The sequence below is a fragment of the Nomascus leucogenys genome, chromosome 23, assembly GCF_006542625.1.
Source record: "Nomascus leucogenys isolate Asia chromosome 23, Asia_NLE_v1, whole genome shotgun sequence".
NCBI classification, from domain to species: domain Eukaryota; kingdom Metazoa; phylum Chordata; class Mammalia; order Primates; family Hylobatidae; genus Nomascus; species Nomascus leucogenys.
Genome location: NC_044403.1, coordinates 19,288,673 through 19,302,592, shown reverse-complemented (window position 1 = coordinate 19,302,592; position 13,920 = coordinate 19,288,673). Strand labels below are relative to the sequence as shown.

The 13,920-nt window shown below is 38.0% G+C and overlaps 2 protein-coding genes across 4 annotated transcripts in view; one reads left to right on the top strand and one right to left on the bottom strand.

The window, feature by feature from the left end:
• Positions 1-7,772, top strand: part of ATF7IP (activating transcription factor 7 interacting protein) — a 138,900-nt gene extending 131,128 nt beyond the window's left edge. For all 3 annotated transcript variants that reach the window (XM_030805016.1, XM_030805017.1, XM_030805018.1), the window contains exons 14-15: positions 1,032-1,144; positions 2,480-7,772. In XM_030805016.1, coding sequence (XP_030660876.1) covers positions 1,032-1,144; positions 2,480-2,899 — 533 coding nt within the window. In that variant the 3' untranslated portion in view covers positions 2,900-7,772. The remainder of the gene's footprint in view (positions 1-1,031; positions 1,145-2,479) is intronic.
• A 723-nt stretch (positions 7,773-8,495) lies between these two features.
• Positions 8,496-13,920, bottom strand: part of PLBD1 (phospholipase B domain containing 1) — a 63,715-nt gene continuing 58,290 nt past the window's right edge. Inside the window, exons 9-11 of the mRNA XM_003265529.4 lie at positions 11,752-11,937; positions 10,992-11,098; positions 8,496-8,793 (exon numbers count right to left, since the gene is read on the bottom strand). Of these exons, the coding sequence (XP_003265577.1) occupies positions 8,611-8,793; positions 10,992-11,098; positions 11,752-11,937 (476 nt within the window). The 3' untranslated portion in view covers positions 8,496-8,610. The remainder of the gene's footprint in view (positions 8,794-10,991; positions 11,099-11,751; positions 11,938-13,920) is intronic.

Genomic DNA, 13,920 nt, shown 5'->3' with positions numbered 1-13,920 from the left:
TGACTCAAATGTTAATCTCTTTTGGCAACATCCTCATAGACCCACCCAGGGTTAATACTTTGTGTCCTTCAATCTAATCAAGTTGACACTCAGTATTAACCATCACACATATGCTGTAGTTTTGCAAAATGTGATAGCAAGGGAAAATATAGCTGTTTAGAGAAACACAGTAATGCTGTCATTAGAAAATAAACTGATTGGAGTCCCCGGATCATAGTTTGGCCTCAACTCTCTCAAGTTTACAAGAGCGTTGTCTGGGAAAATTAATCAACAAGGTTAGAAATGAGTTCTGGGAAACTTGGCTCACTATAGTCCAGGAACCAGGCCGAACTACAGCATGGGCCAGGTACCGAATAAATGGCAGAAGTATGATTAGGGCAGTAGGTGGCTCTAAATTTTCTATTTTTGTTTCCCTCGTGTATGTCACAGCAGTTTTCTGTGCAGTGAAATGAGTATCCTCAACCAAGGAGCTGGGCATGGAGAAAATGAGAGGAACTTCATTAATACATGGCAAGGATGACTTATTCTGGCTTTCTGTCCTGGTTGAAAAGATGAGACTGCAGAGATTTTTATGAGGATACTCCCAGTTTGTCTGTCTTTTGAGTCACACTGTTCCATTATGGCCATTTGCCTTTTACATGTGGTACACAACCAGTGTTGTAGGATTTTCGTTCATAGTTCTCCTGGTAACGATCCATTTATTCCTCCCTGTGCTGGACCTCCTGTTACCTGTGTCTCATGTTTTTCTCTTTATTTTCTCACATATTAGTGGCACATATTCTCCATTGACTATTTGAGAAAGAGTTTGTGGTAGTTAGAATTTTTTTTTAGTGCTTGCATGTAAGAAAGTTTTTTTATCCACAGGCTGGTTGATAGCTTGGCTGAATACGAACAGGACCTCTCGGTTAGAAATATCTTTCCTTTCGAATCTTGAAAACACTGTTTCACTGCCTTCAAATATTTAATCAGTTTTCCACCAAATTTACAATAGAATTATCATTTTATCCTGTAATTGTTTTGTTTGTTTGTAGGTGTTACAGTTCGAGTGCCTCAAACAACCACATATGTTGTAAACAATGGACTAACCCTGGGATCAACAGGACCTCAGCTCACAGTGCATCACCGACCACCACAAGTGCATACTGTAAGTGTTGATGCTTGGTTTTGCAAAATTCTCAACTGTAAAAGTATAAAATATTATTGTAGTCGGCATTTTTCTTTAAAGTGGTTATATCCAAGGGAAGTGTTAGGTCTTTCTGCTTTTTCAGAAGTTTATTTCTAAAAATTGATCTTACCATTATGAACAAATGTTCCTAGGGATGATGATCATTTAGATCATTGAGTTTGCTTGTGGTGTACAGTGTACAAAAACAGGTCCACAGTTGGGGTATATGAAGTGAAATATAGACCATTTCTAATTCATAGTTAAATTAAAAAGGACATTTTTCATTTTTCCATGTGTTAATTTTACTCTTTCGTTCTAAACTATGCCACGTCTAACTGCTACATTGTCATCAATTAATTGTTTTAAAGAATCCAATGATATTGGGAATTCATTAGTTAAGAGGTAACAGAGATAACCAAAGATTTCTCCTTAGATTTAGCCTCCAAAACAATGTTACATTATCCTGTGACACAATTTTGTCAGTGTTTGACTGGTATGAAATATCATTATAATGATGATGATGTTCCAGTGTTAGAAAAGTCAGTAGGACTTCCTAAAGTTAGAGTCATGTTTTTTCATCATCTGGCCTTAACCTACCTTTCCAGATTTTTCTTCATGTACCGTATGTCCAAGAAAAAGTTAATACTTGTTCTTGTCCATACGTCCCCTCACTTTCCTGTCCACATGCCTTTGCTCATGCTTTATTTTTGGCTGAAAGGTACATGATTATTTCTGCATCTCTGGATCCTCGTTCACAGTTCAGTTTAAATATCACCTTTTTCTTGTAAATTGGCCAAGAATATAGTACACATTTAGTGTTAATGTGCTTATTTATAAGAATATGCTACTGTCTTATATTGCAAAATAACTTAAAAATGAAAGTATAGTTGTATTCTCCAATTTTATATGATCTTGGTTGCCATATATGATATTTAAAAATGTTACATCATACTGAAATGATAATCTGTAACATGGATAATTCAATCATAAATTATTTTGTTAGAAGTAGATCATTATTTCCATGTTCCTCAAAATGATGTTCTGTCAGCAGGGGCTTTTTATTTCCTAAGAAAAACTCAAACTATTTTAGGTCTAGGAAGTATAGTAGGAATAACCTCAGCATCATTGTTTGTGGCATGATTCATTACAAAACCCCAAATAGAACTTGCCAAATTTGATATGGTATTTGGTATTTCCTAGAATTCTTGATGTAAAATGATACCTCTATGTATGTTCTCTAAGGTGTTTTAATTCTAACATTCTAAAATAGTTCTTTTTACAATCATTATAAATCAGTATGACCTGTTTTTTCAGGAGCCCCCACGCCCTGTGCACCCAGCACCCTTACCAGAAGCTCCACAACCACAGCGTCTGCCCCCAGAAGCTGCCAGCACATCTCTGCCTCAGAAGCCACACTTGAAGTTAGCACGAGTTCAGAGTCAAAATGGCATAGTACTGTCATGGAGTGTCCTGGAGGTGGATCGAAGCTGTGCCACTGTTGATAGCTACCATCTCTATGCTTACCATGAGGAACCCAGTGCCACTGTGCCCTCACAATGGAAAAAGATTGGGGAAGTCAAGGCACTTCCCTTGCCCATGGCATGTACTCTCACCCAGTTTGTATCTGGTAGCAAATACTACTTTGCAGTACGAGCCAAGGATATTTATGGACGTTTTGGGCCTTTCTGTGATCCTCAGTCAACAGATGTGATCTCTTCTACCCAGAGCAGTTAAACCTTGGAGCCTTTATATTTTCCTCTTTTAAAATTTCCACCTTTTGGTCTTGTTTTTAATCTTGTGCATGATACCCCATGTAAAATCCACCTTGTGCAAGATTTCTTGGACAGATGTGTGTATACACTACATTTGTTTATAACCAGAAGCAAAATAAACTCAGCCCACAAAGCTAGAATCTTTTCCTGGACAGTTTAGGCTTTGGGGTTTGGAAGTGTAAATGTGTACCTTGCTTTAGTTTTGAGGCTGGGGAATACATGTGGGTGTTTATGTGTGTTTTTCCTTATGTAGGTGTTATTGCATTGGAGTCTCCAATTTTTATTCTCAAATTTACCTCTTAAAGTACGAAGTAAGTAGATCAAAGGATTTGAGATGTGTAACTGGCATGATTCTGCTTTTAAAGGATCTATAGTATCATTTTAGTTAAGTGGTTCAAACAGAATCAAAACAAAACCCAAAGAAATAAAAAACAAAATGGCTAAATAGTTTAAAATAGGTTAATTCAAACACAGGAAAGGATCTATTTGTTGTTTTTTTTGTCTGGTCTCCTGAGTTGTTAATTAGGTGAAAAAAGATCTGTAGTGGCTCCCTCCCTTTCCTAATCTGGCTTTTACATTTATTTTGTGCCTTAAAGATTAACTACAAAGATAAACATGGCCAAAAATAAATAAATAAATATGGCCATATGTCCATTGTTGCTTACTCTTCCCTTGCAGCCTTTTACCCTTGATTTCTCCTTCATCTCTACCAAATATAGCACACCTCCTCAAGTAATTTTTTTTTTTTTTTTTAAGATGGAGTTTCGCTCTTGTTGCCCAGGCTAGAGTGCAGTGGCACAATCTTGGCTCACTGCAGCCTTTGCCTCCTGGGTTCAAGCAATTCTCCTGTCTCAGCCCCAGAGTAGCTGGGATTACAGGCACCTGTCACCATGCCAGGCTAATTTTTGTATTTTTAGTAGAGATGGGGTTTCACCATGTTGGCCAGGCTGGTCTCGAACTCCTCACCTCAGGTGATCCACCCACCTCGGCCTCCCAGAGTGCTGCGATTACAGTTGTAAGCCACCGTGCCCAGCCTACTCAAGCGATTTTTAAACCAAGGTGTGTGTGTGTACATGGATGTATATGGACACACACACACATGTGCATGCACAGTCTCATCTTAGCCGGGCATGGTGACAACATCACATTTAACTCCAAAAATTTGACGTGCTATTTTCTTCTAAAACTATAGATGCTTTTATTTTTGGTCACTATTTAACTTTGTGTAAAGTGGACCAAGAGAAAACCATATTGTGGAAGACAATTTTTCACACGTTTTAGTATCTGTGTTGCACACTGTGTTAGAGATTATGAAAACGATTCTAGTTCAGTTTATCACCCAAAGCTATCACCCAATACTAACTCCTTAATATTCTTTCAAAGGAAGCAAATAGTAAGATTCGCAATATAGAATGAGCTAAAATATCAAGGGGAAAGCTTCATTTCCTCTTTATTCTCTTATCGTCCTTCCTGTTTTAACCTTTTAACTTTGTTTTGATGGTGCTAAGTTGAGTCTGATGTATCCATTGTTAGCTTTGGATAGAATTTAAAGTATATCCCAAAATTAGCTGGGCATGTTGGTGCATGCCTGTAATCCCAGCTACTCAGGAGGCAAGGCTGGAGAATCGCTTGAACTCGGGAGGCGGAGGTTGCAGTAAGCTGAGATTGCGCCATTGCACTCCATCCTGGGAGACAAGAGCGAAACTCTGTCTCAAAAAAAAAGAATTTAAAGTATATCCTTTGAGGTCATTTTATGTAACAATTAGATATAACCTCCTGTGTATCTCTCCGTTCCTCTTCAAAGTTATTAAAATTCAGCTTAGGTCATGGATTTTTAATATGAGGGCCAGCTGTACTGGTGTCAGGTAGGTGTTTTGAGTGTAGATAGTTTAGGACTGGAGGGCTGAGTTGAGTTTTAGGAGTGAGAATGTGGTTGAGAATATTTTGAAAGGAATTTATGGAGTTTGTGAAATAACTTACAAGTCCTCTTCCTTTACAATATTTGAATTCATATTTGTACCTTCTCAAAATATTCATTTTCCCTAGAATTACAGGAGGGAGCTCTCTCTTTTATCAATGTTATTTTGTTTGCAACTTTGATGGCTTATAATAGGAAATATTCTAGTTGTAAAGAAAACTCTCTTTTTAGAGACTTTTGACTGGTCAGTATACTATCATCTGAGGTGTGAGATTTGATTCATGATGAAGAAAGCCTATAGACTGCCAAAAAATTAATTCTCCAAACCACCTTTCACTCTCAGAAAATGAGACCACAAAGGAGTATGCTATAAATCAAATTTGCCAACCAACTATGTAGATATCACTCATTCTAGGACTAATGATGATGGTAAAGAAGTTGCCAGTGTTATGGCAATGGAAATTTCAAAAAGAAGGAGCTGATGATCTTCTAGATGTATATGAACACCTGTCTGTATCTGCATGTATCTGTTTTGACCTGCAGTGGTTGCAATGTTGATTATGTGTTCAAGATTATTCCTGTCTACAAAATTGAAGGCCCATGTTCAAATTGTTCTTCATTGGGTGTTTTTATGGTCACGTGGTAACAATTTTCTTACCTAACCTACAAAAGGTTCTCTTGATGAACATTTTTATTTATATTTACTAATCTTTTTTAAAAAAAGCTTTCATAGCATTATATAATCAGATGAAGAAAGCCCAGTAGAATAAAAAAAAAAAATTCATTATCCTAGCCTATATTATGTTTTCTCTCAATGGAAAACAAATTCTCAAATAGGAATTCTAAAAATAGATTTACTAGAGTAAAATAATTACTTAAAATATTTTATTTCAGTTGGAAGGAAGCTACAGGGAGAAATCGCAATTATTTAGGGGAAAAGTATATTTATTATAAGATGGTGTCCTCAAATTAGCCTACCATGGCACTAGGGGCAGCAGCTATATTAGATTTACTAGAGGTGCTAAGTTAGAACACTAGGCTTTTATTGAGGCAGGTTTTAATATTGATAGATGCTTTTTTTTGGTTTGTTTCTTCTGGGAGAGAGAATGGAGGACTTAAGTAGAAGTAGCTGCTGATAACAGACTTTCTAGTAGCAGTTTCCACTCCACGGTTACCTTTTTAGTTTCATAGTATCTTTTCACAAAGTATTACAAATAAGCTAGATTCTCCCATTTTGGGAATGCAAGTTTGCTACATTTTTAGCCTGGCAATATTTGTGTAGGTATTGCCTTACTGGAAATTCTGGAAACCTGATACTGCAACCTGCAATGTAGGATGTTTGTATGGCATTTAAAGGTAACGGTGATGTTTATTATTCTATACTTTGCATTCTGTGAGAGTAATTTTCACTCTGTCTTAAGTGTGAGTAAGCCTCTTCTAAAAATCTTGTTCTTGCCAAGAAATTTATAAATCACATACAAAGACATCTGTTGCTAACAGTTAACTTTATGAGGTAACTATATACTTCTGTTTCTCTGGACTCATTTTTTAAAAATATGCAGAATACTGCATAGTGTTTAGGATAGTATATAAGTTTATGAGAGAAGTGGAGAGCTTTCTTCCTTGTAAAGTCGGTATTTGTTAAGATGTTATTTGCCTCACAGAGAGGTGTTCCCCACTCCCATCCCCATTGCCAGATAATAAATATTTTGAAAAAAGTGACCTAAAACAGCTTAAATCTTAGGTGCATCTGTCTGCAGACCTCCTTAAGCAGGCTGTATCTTACAGTTCCCTTACTGCATCGGGTAAGTGTTAACTTAGTTTTTGTTGTTTGCTCTCTTGCTTTAAATATTCTCCAAATTACCATTTATGCAACAAGGTTAGGGTTAATACTGCATGGTATTCATTTATCTTGTTTCATGAACTTTCCAGTACTGTACAAGGTCAACAAAGTAATGCCTGTGGTATCCTCATCTCTCACTTTTTTACACTGTGATCTTAGCACAGTTAAGGTACTGCAATGACCTTCCTTCCAAATGTTCTCCTTGACTTTACTTCTTGGGCCAATTCAGTATCCTCAACATCCTAAGATTTTGTTGTTTTATCACTGACCTGTGGTTGGCCTGTTTTATTCTAATTTCCAGAAAAATCAAGTCCCAGTATTTGCAATATCAAATAACTGTCTAAAACCGATGTGTGATTCTACCTTCCTTACTATTTTTACTGGGCAAATGCCCTTTTTTTATTATTATTTTTTTAACTTTTGTGACACACACAAAAATCAGCAATTCTCATGAAACGTTTGTTAGTGTGGCAGACTTGTCTAATTCCTGAAACTCATTCATCCCCTTGAGCCAGCCAATGGGGAGGAATAGGATAATGCAAACACATGTTTTGTTTTCTCATTTTCAAATAATTTACCATGTTAAAATAAACTTTTCTTTGTTTTTTATTTGTAGAGTCAGCTAAGTACCCATATTTAAATGCCGTTTTTATTATTTTTTTGAAGTTTTTGTTTTTGTCTGTTTTTATTTTGTTTTGTTTTGTAAATAAGGTAACTGGGCAATCAAACACCTTTTGGGGATTCTGGCTTTAGTATTTTATCAGCCATTTCAAAATTAAATATAAAAATCCTTTGTAAGAAACTTGCATCCTAATTTTTCTTTATTGCAATTGAAAGTGTAAATAATAAGACAATGTAAGTAAGACCTTCCTAATGTCTAATACAAACTGGGCTCCAGCAAGTGGCCCTATTTTTATTAGGGTTTTGAAGGTTTGTGTGTGTGTGCGTGTGCGTGTGTGTTTTTCTTTTTTAAATGTACAGTAGAGTGGTGTCTGTATAAGTGTTACCTGTAGTGGGGTTTTGTCCAGCAAGCCTGAAATTTATACTTTGAAATAAACTACTGGGTTTTTAACATTCTGAGTACTCTGATTACTTCCCGTTATGCACCCTTGTGGCTTTTTTTCTTTCTTTCTTTTTTAAGAATCTTCCACCTTGTTTATAATCACCCATTACATACTGTATGGTATGGCTTATTTAACCTACTTGGCAATTCCATGGCACTCAGATCACATGTAACTCTCCAGTTTCGAAAGAAAGTTGCTATGCAGGGTTGCTGCCAGATTGTATAGGTGCTTTTAGCTTATAGGAGGCAACAGTAAGCTTTGCTATATTGTATGCCTAACCTACACCACAAAAAGACTCAACTTATGCCTGTTAATGACCAGAAAAATCACTAACTACAATCACCAACTACTACTAGAGGTTCCTTTGAAAACGAAGCTCTAGCATCCCCTAGGGTTTTGTCATTAGGCATATTCATCCAGGGAAAGGGGAAGAGCTTAGGAGGAGTACAGATTCTTATGGGCCAGGCCTGGAAGTGGCACTCGTCTCAGGTTCCAATGGCCAGAATTGTCATGTGGCACAACTATCTGAGGGACACTGGGAGATGTGGTCTGTGTGATGTGAGCAGGCGTGAAAGGAGAATATGAATTCTGGTGAATGAAGGAGCAGTTTCTTCCATACCCTCTTGTGTATTAGCATGTATGCTGAAGCTTAGTGTATTTATATGTAACATTTCTTCTAGTGCTCTACCTTATAGTGAGTGCTTGCTGTAAAAACAACAAAGTCAGTGGGAAATGAAAGTGACAAATGAATTTAATATATTTTATTGCATAATTCTGATGGGAAAACATAGCTAAAATAGTGCCTTTGGTATCTTATTTACAGCCTTCTAGTCTGTCATCTCCCTCCTTCATTTTATATCAAGTTTCAAAATTGGTTTCATGGTAATAAAATCAAAGTTGTAGACCTCTGGCATGCCCTGATGTACAGTTTTGTTGAAACGGTTCCAGCGAAAAACAGGGAGGCCACCTTGTACCGTGGGACCACTTATGGCATAGGATGTGTACTGAGATGCTAGGTAGATATCTGCCACCTGGAAAGAGGGAGGAGGAGGACATTTTAGAAAATCATTCGGCAAAAAATTAAATCCATGGCTTTCCCCACTCTCCCACTACCAAAGTCACAATATTAGCTTTTTTTTTTCTGAGTCAGACTTTCGCTCTTGTTGCCCAGACTGGAGTACAGTGGCACAATCTCAGCTCACTGCAACCTCTGCCTCCCAGGTTCAAGCGATTCTCCTGCCTCAGCCTCCCGAGTAGCTAGGATTACATGCATGGGCCACCACGCCCAGGTAATTTTTATATTTTTAGTAGAGATGGGGTTTTGCCTTGTTGGCCAAGCTGGTCTCGAACTCCTGATCTCAGGTGATCCGCCCGCCTCAGCCTCCCGAAGTGCTGGGATTACAGGCATGAGCCACCGCGCCAGGCCGCCTTCTTTAAAACAAAATTTTCTTGCCATTTTTCACATTGTCTTTATATACTATAGTCTTCTGTATACATTTGGCATTAAATGTCAGTTGACTAGAAGTGTGTGAAGTGAACAATGTAGCCAAAAGCGAGATATGAAGTCAGATTACTCATATTCAGAATTCTAGCTCCAAAGCTTATTTAAAAATCACTTAACCCCTCTATGAGTCAGTGTTCTGCTTTGTAAAATGGGCTGATAACCCTACTTCATAGAGTTGGCATGAGGATTAATGCAAGCAATGCTCAAAGCAATGCCTAGAATAGATGAAGTCCTCAGAAAAAGTTGTTATTAATCAGGGTGGTAACAAGAGTCTTAAAGTAGATAGACCTCACTGTCAAAAACTGAGGGCCGTGGTTCTCAAAAACACCTAACCACTGGCTAGCAGCGGATCTTAATCTTAGAGGGGAAAGAGAATCTCTTCTTATTTTCCCCATATTCAAAATGACTCTAAAGAGATAAATCACATTTTTAAAGAATATCCTTCAACATAAACTTTTTGATAAGAACAATTGCAGGCCTCTGTCTCTAGAAGTGAGATTTGGTAGAGGGAAGCTTGGCTTGAGTTCTCCCAGGCAAAGCAGCAGAGGTGATTTTCTTTGTGTATTCTGTGATAGATACAAACTTCACACATTGACTGAATGTTTGCAAATGCCATTTTAAAAAAGGAATACAAAAACATTCATTGGGGTTTTATCTGTGCCAGCTTCTCTACATCTACCTTTTTTTTTTTTAATGTTAACATTGAGAGTCATTACGGCTAAAGTTTGCCTTCATCACATAGCTAAAAAGAAGGTTGAGCTGGAACTCAGGATACTTTAAAGCATTTCCTGTTTAGGTATTAGGCTGATAGAGATCATGTGTAACTGGGGTCAGCATTCCTATAATTTTTTTGAGTCAAAGACAGAATACACAGTTTACCCTGACAGGTTTCTTCCAGAATTTAGGACAGCTGATGAAATGAAAAGACACACACCCAAGCCAAGAGTGCAAAAGGATGTAGTAGCATGATTCCGCCAACCAAATGCCTCATACCCTCAGACATCCCAAATCCAGTGGTGAGCAGGTAAATTTTTAACAACCATCTTTGTGAGGTAAAAAGTTCCTGATTTCCATAATGTAAATACTTTCACTGACTTGTTTGAAGCTATCAGCATGTCAACTAACAATTGGTTCCTGCATGTCTGTGAGCTGGCTTTAGCACACCACTGCAAACCTACTTATTACTTAATATTTTGAGATACATTACAGCACTTATCAATTCTAACATTATGAAAAACCTCTGTGCTTTAGGCATCTTGTCCAAACTTGCTCCTTTGGCTAAATTTGATTCATGTTTAACATGGAATCACACTGCTTGAATAATATGTTCTTTGGACTTTGGGCCAGTCTGGTAAAACTTATGACAACAATATCATCATTATGTTTGTATACATTTACAAATAACTCACTAAGTACTGTTGTAAACATTTTACAGAGATTAAGGGCTTATTCTTCAGAACAACGTATGAGGTAAGTACTGTTATATCCATTTTACAGATGAGGAAACAGAAACATGACAGAATTATGTGATTTACTACTAAATGGCAGAGCAGGGACTTGAAGTTAGATAATAGGACCTACCACCAGAATCTCTGAAAAAGCTGATTCCTGGGTTGAGTTTATGGTTAGAGACTTTGCTTCCTGCCATAAAAACCTGTGCAACTTTGCCTTTGGAGAGGGCTGTGTGCTGGTGGGAATTAAATTCAAAAGCCAATAGCATGTTACCTTCGTGTCATAACAACCTCCGGGACTTGGGTTAGGTGAGTTCAGGTCCTCACGGCAGCAGATGGTATTACAGGGGTCACCTTTACTGTAAGGATCCTTCTTATAATCTAGGAAACAGAGAGAGATGGGGAAGAGAGTGATTATTGGCTATTCGGAGACACACTTCTCCACAGTAAGGTTTTGGGGCCTGTTAAAACCTCGATAATGTACCCCCACAGGCCTCCTCAGCCCAGCCTGCTTCCAGATAGAGACATCTCCCTTGGTTGTGAGGAAGGAGTAAGTCCTTGGCCCCAGGCCCAGCCTGCCCTCAAGAACCTTACACAGTGAAAAACGGATGGGAGAGAGAACCAGATAAATGTGCATCAGCTGTTTCCAACAAAAGAAATACAAATTTGACCTTGATGCTGTTCATAAAAAAAAAAATGAGGTATTTATGAACAATTTTTGTTTTATTAGCTGCTGTTATCCTTGGATGGAAACTTGTGTTTGGAGAAAAATTCTAAAGGACCCTGTATGAGTTATTTCTTCTGTGTTTTACAGATTTTTTTTTTCAATTAAAAATGTATAGACTCTTTTCTTTCATTTTATAAAGGAGGCCAAAGCTCTATTTATTGAGTATAAAATGTACAATATTAGTTAAATACTTAAATAACTTCTTATAATTCCTTCTAGTACAGAGATGATAAACTTACATGGATTCTTTATCCATAGGGAAGAAAAGGAGTTTTGAAGAATGATTCTTGACAAATATGCTACGTACTGTTATATCGCATGATATACTTCATGGACGCCATATCAGTCACTTTCCCTTGGTCACGCCGGAAGATTTTGGCTCGTGGAGCTAAATCATAGGAGTAGTCCAAACCCAGCTTCTGAACTAACAGTGGATAGCCACTCCAGTTGTAGATTTTTTCATGGAAAGGAACATTGTAGGAGGGCCAATATCCTGATTTGGAATGGAAGGGAAGTAAGGGAGGGATTGACAGGGAAGGAGACGGAAAAGGAGAGAGAGCCAAAGAAATGTTATCCATGTTCATTTATTTTGAAAATGGGCACAGGCATTTAATTACAAAATAATGTACAGAAAATAAAGCTTTGCATGTGAACCCTGGCAGCCAAACAGCCTTTTAAATTTCCTAAATCAGCACAGCTCTAGGTTATTTCATTAGGGGAAGAAGAGCATCAGAATTCTCTGGTTTTAACCCAAAATTCTTAATCTCTAAGCCAAAAAATAACCATATTCTCTATAGAGCAAAATAAAGTATAATGCAAGGTGGTCTGGGGAGCTCATCTAAGTGGATTTAGTTACTGAAATGCCAAGAAATCGTTGTTCACAGTGTGGCCCTATAAAGGAAGATGTCAAATGGTAATCATGAAGTAGTGGAAGAACATAGCACTGGGAATAGAAGACCTGAATTCTAGGCTCAGAGCTTAAGAACCAGGTCTTAGGCAGGCGACTTCATTTGTTTTATTTTGTTTCTGTTTCTTTTTTTTGAAAGACGTCAATGGGGAGGGAGAGGAGAAGTCAATAATGTGAGGGGATTGGGGATGATCTTTTAGGTTACATTAGGCTTTTAATTCCTTTGACTCTGAACATTCATAAAGGCTCAGCTTCATTCAAAGCTTCATAGTGTGTGAAGGCCACATAGCTTACTAGTCACTGAGCACCAAATATGTGACACAGCTCTCTCTTGTAAAAGCAGAATTTCAGAAACATCCTAGATGACACTGGCCTGGGTTACTGCCTACAGAACAGTCAAAGAATGCCTCCACCATGCAGGGTTCGCTCCCACCTCCACATTCTCTCCTGGCCCTTGTCTGCCTTTCTCCTTTGTATTGTTGTACAGGACCTCCTCTTTGGGGGCGAGGTTACTGAGACAAAAAGTAAATGATAAGACATTCAGCCTTGCTAATTCTGAGACAGAGCCAGCATCAGAAGAACTGAGATATGGATGACATTGAAATTAAAGAGGAAAAACAGATTCGTTGCTAAAACATATCTAGGTTATATAGGCTCAGGAATTAGATTGCCTGGATTTGAAGCCTGGTTCTGCCATTATTAGGTATGTGACCTTTAACAAATTGCTTATCCCCTCTGTGCCTCAGTTTCTTCATCTTCATTAAGTATTCAGCATTAAGCATCTTCATAAGCATAAGTATGAAATGCATTCAGATGGAGTGCTTACAATAGTACCTAATACTTGGTAAACATTAGATTATTATATTTCTCTTTGTGAAAACAGCTCAAATGAATAATGAAAATGTCTGCTTTATACTTCACATTTTATGAAGCTTCGTGATTTAAAACAGAGCAACTTGGCCTGGTGCAGTGGCTTATGCCTGTAATCCCAGCACTTTGGGAGGCTGAGGCAGGTGGATTGCTTGAGCTCTGAGACCAGGCTGGGCAATATGGCAAGACCCTGCCTCTACTAAAAATATTAAAAAAATAGCCAGGCATTGGGGTGCACATCTGTGGTCCCAGCTACTCGGGAGGCTGAGGCCCGAGAACCGCATGAACCCGAGAGGCAAAGGTTGCAGTGAGCCAATATCACGCAGCTGCACTCTAGCCTGGGTGACAAAGCGAGACCCTGTCTCAAAATAAATGAAGAAAATAGAGCAACTTGTTTAATCTCACAAAAACCTGATGATGTGTAAGTATTACCATCCCTTTTTTAAACAGAAGAAACAGAGTTTCGGAGAGGTCAAATGTCTTCCTTGGCTCACAAAACTTGACTGAATACAGGCCTTCTAACTAAAACATCCAGGGCTTCTATCACCATACCACAGTTGCTTAAATACGCTAGGAGATGTGCCTACCCCTGACCTCGACGCCCCTGCCTTTTTAATGGCTATATGATACCATGTATTTGTTTGGGCAAAACACATGTTTCTTTCTGAGCTTTTCTTTGCTCACAGTAAAATGGCAACA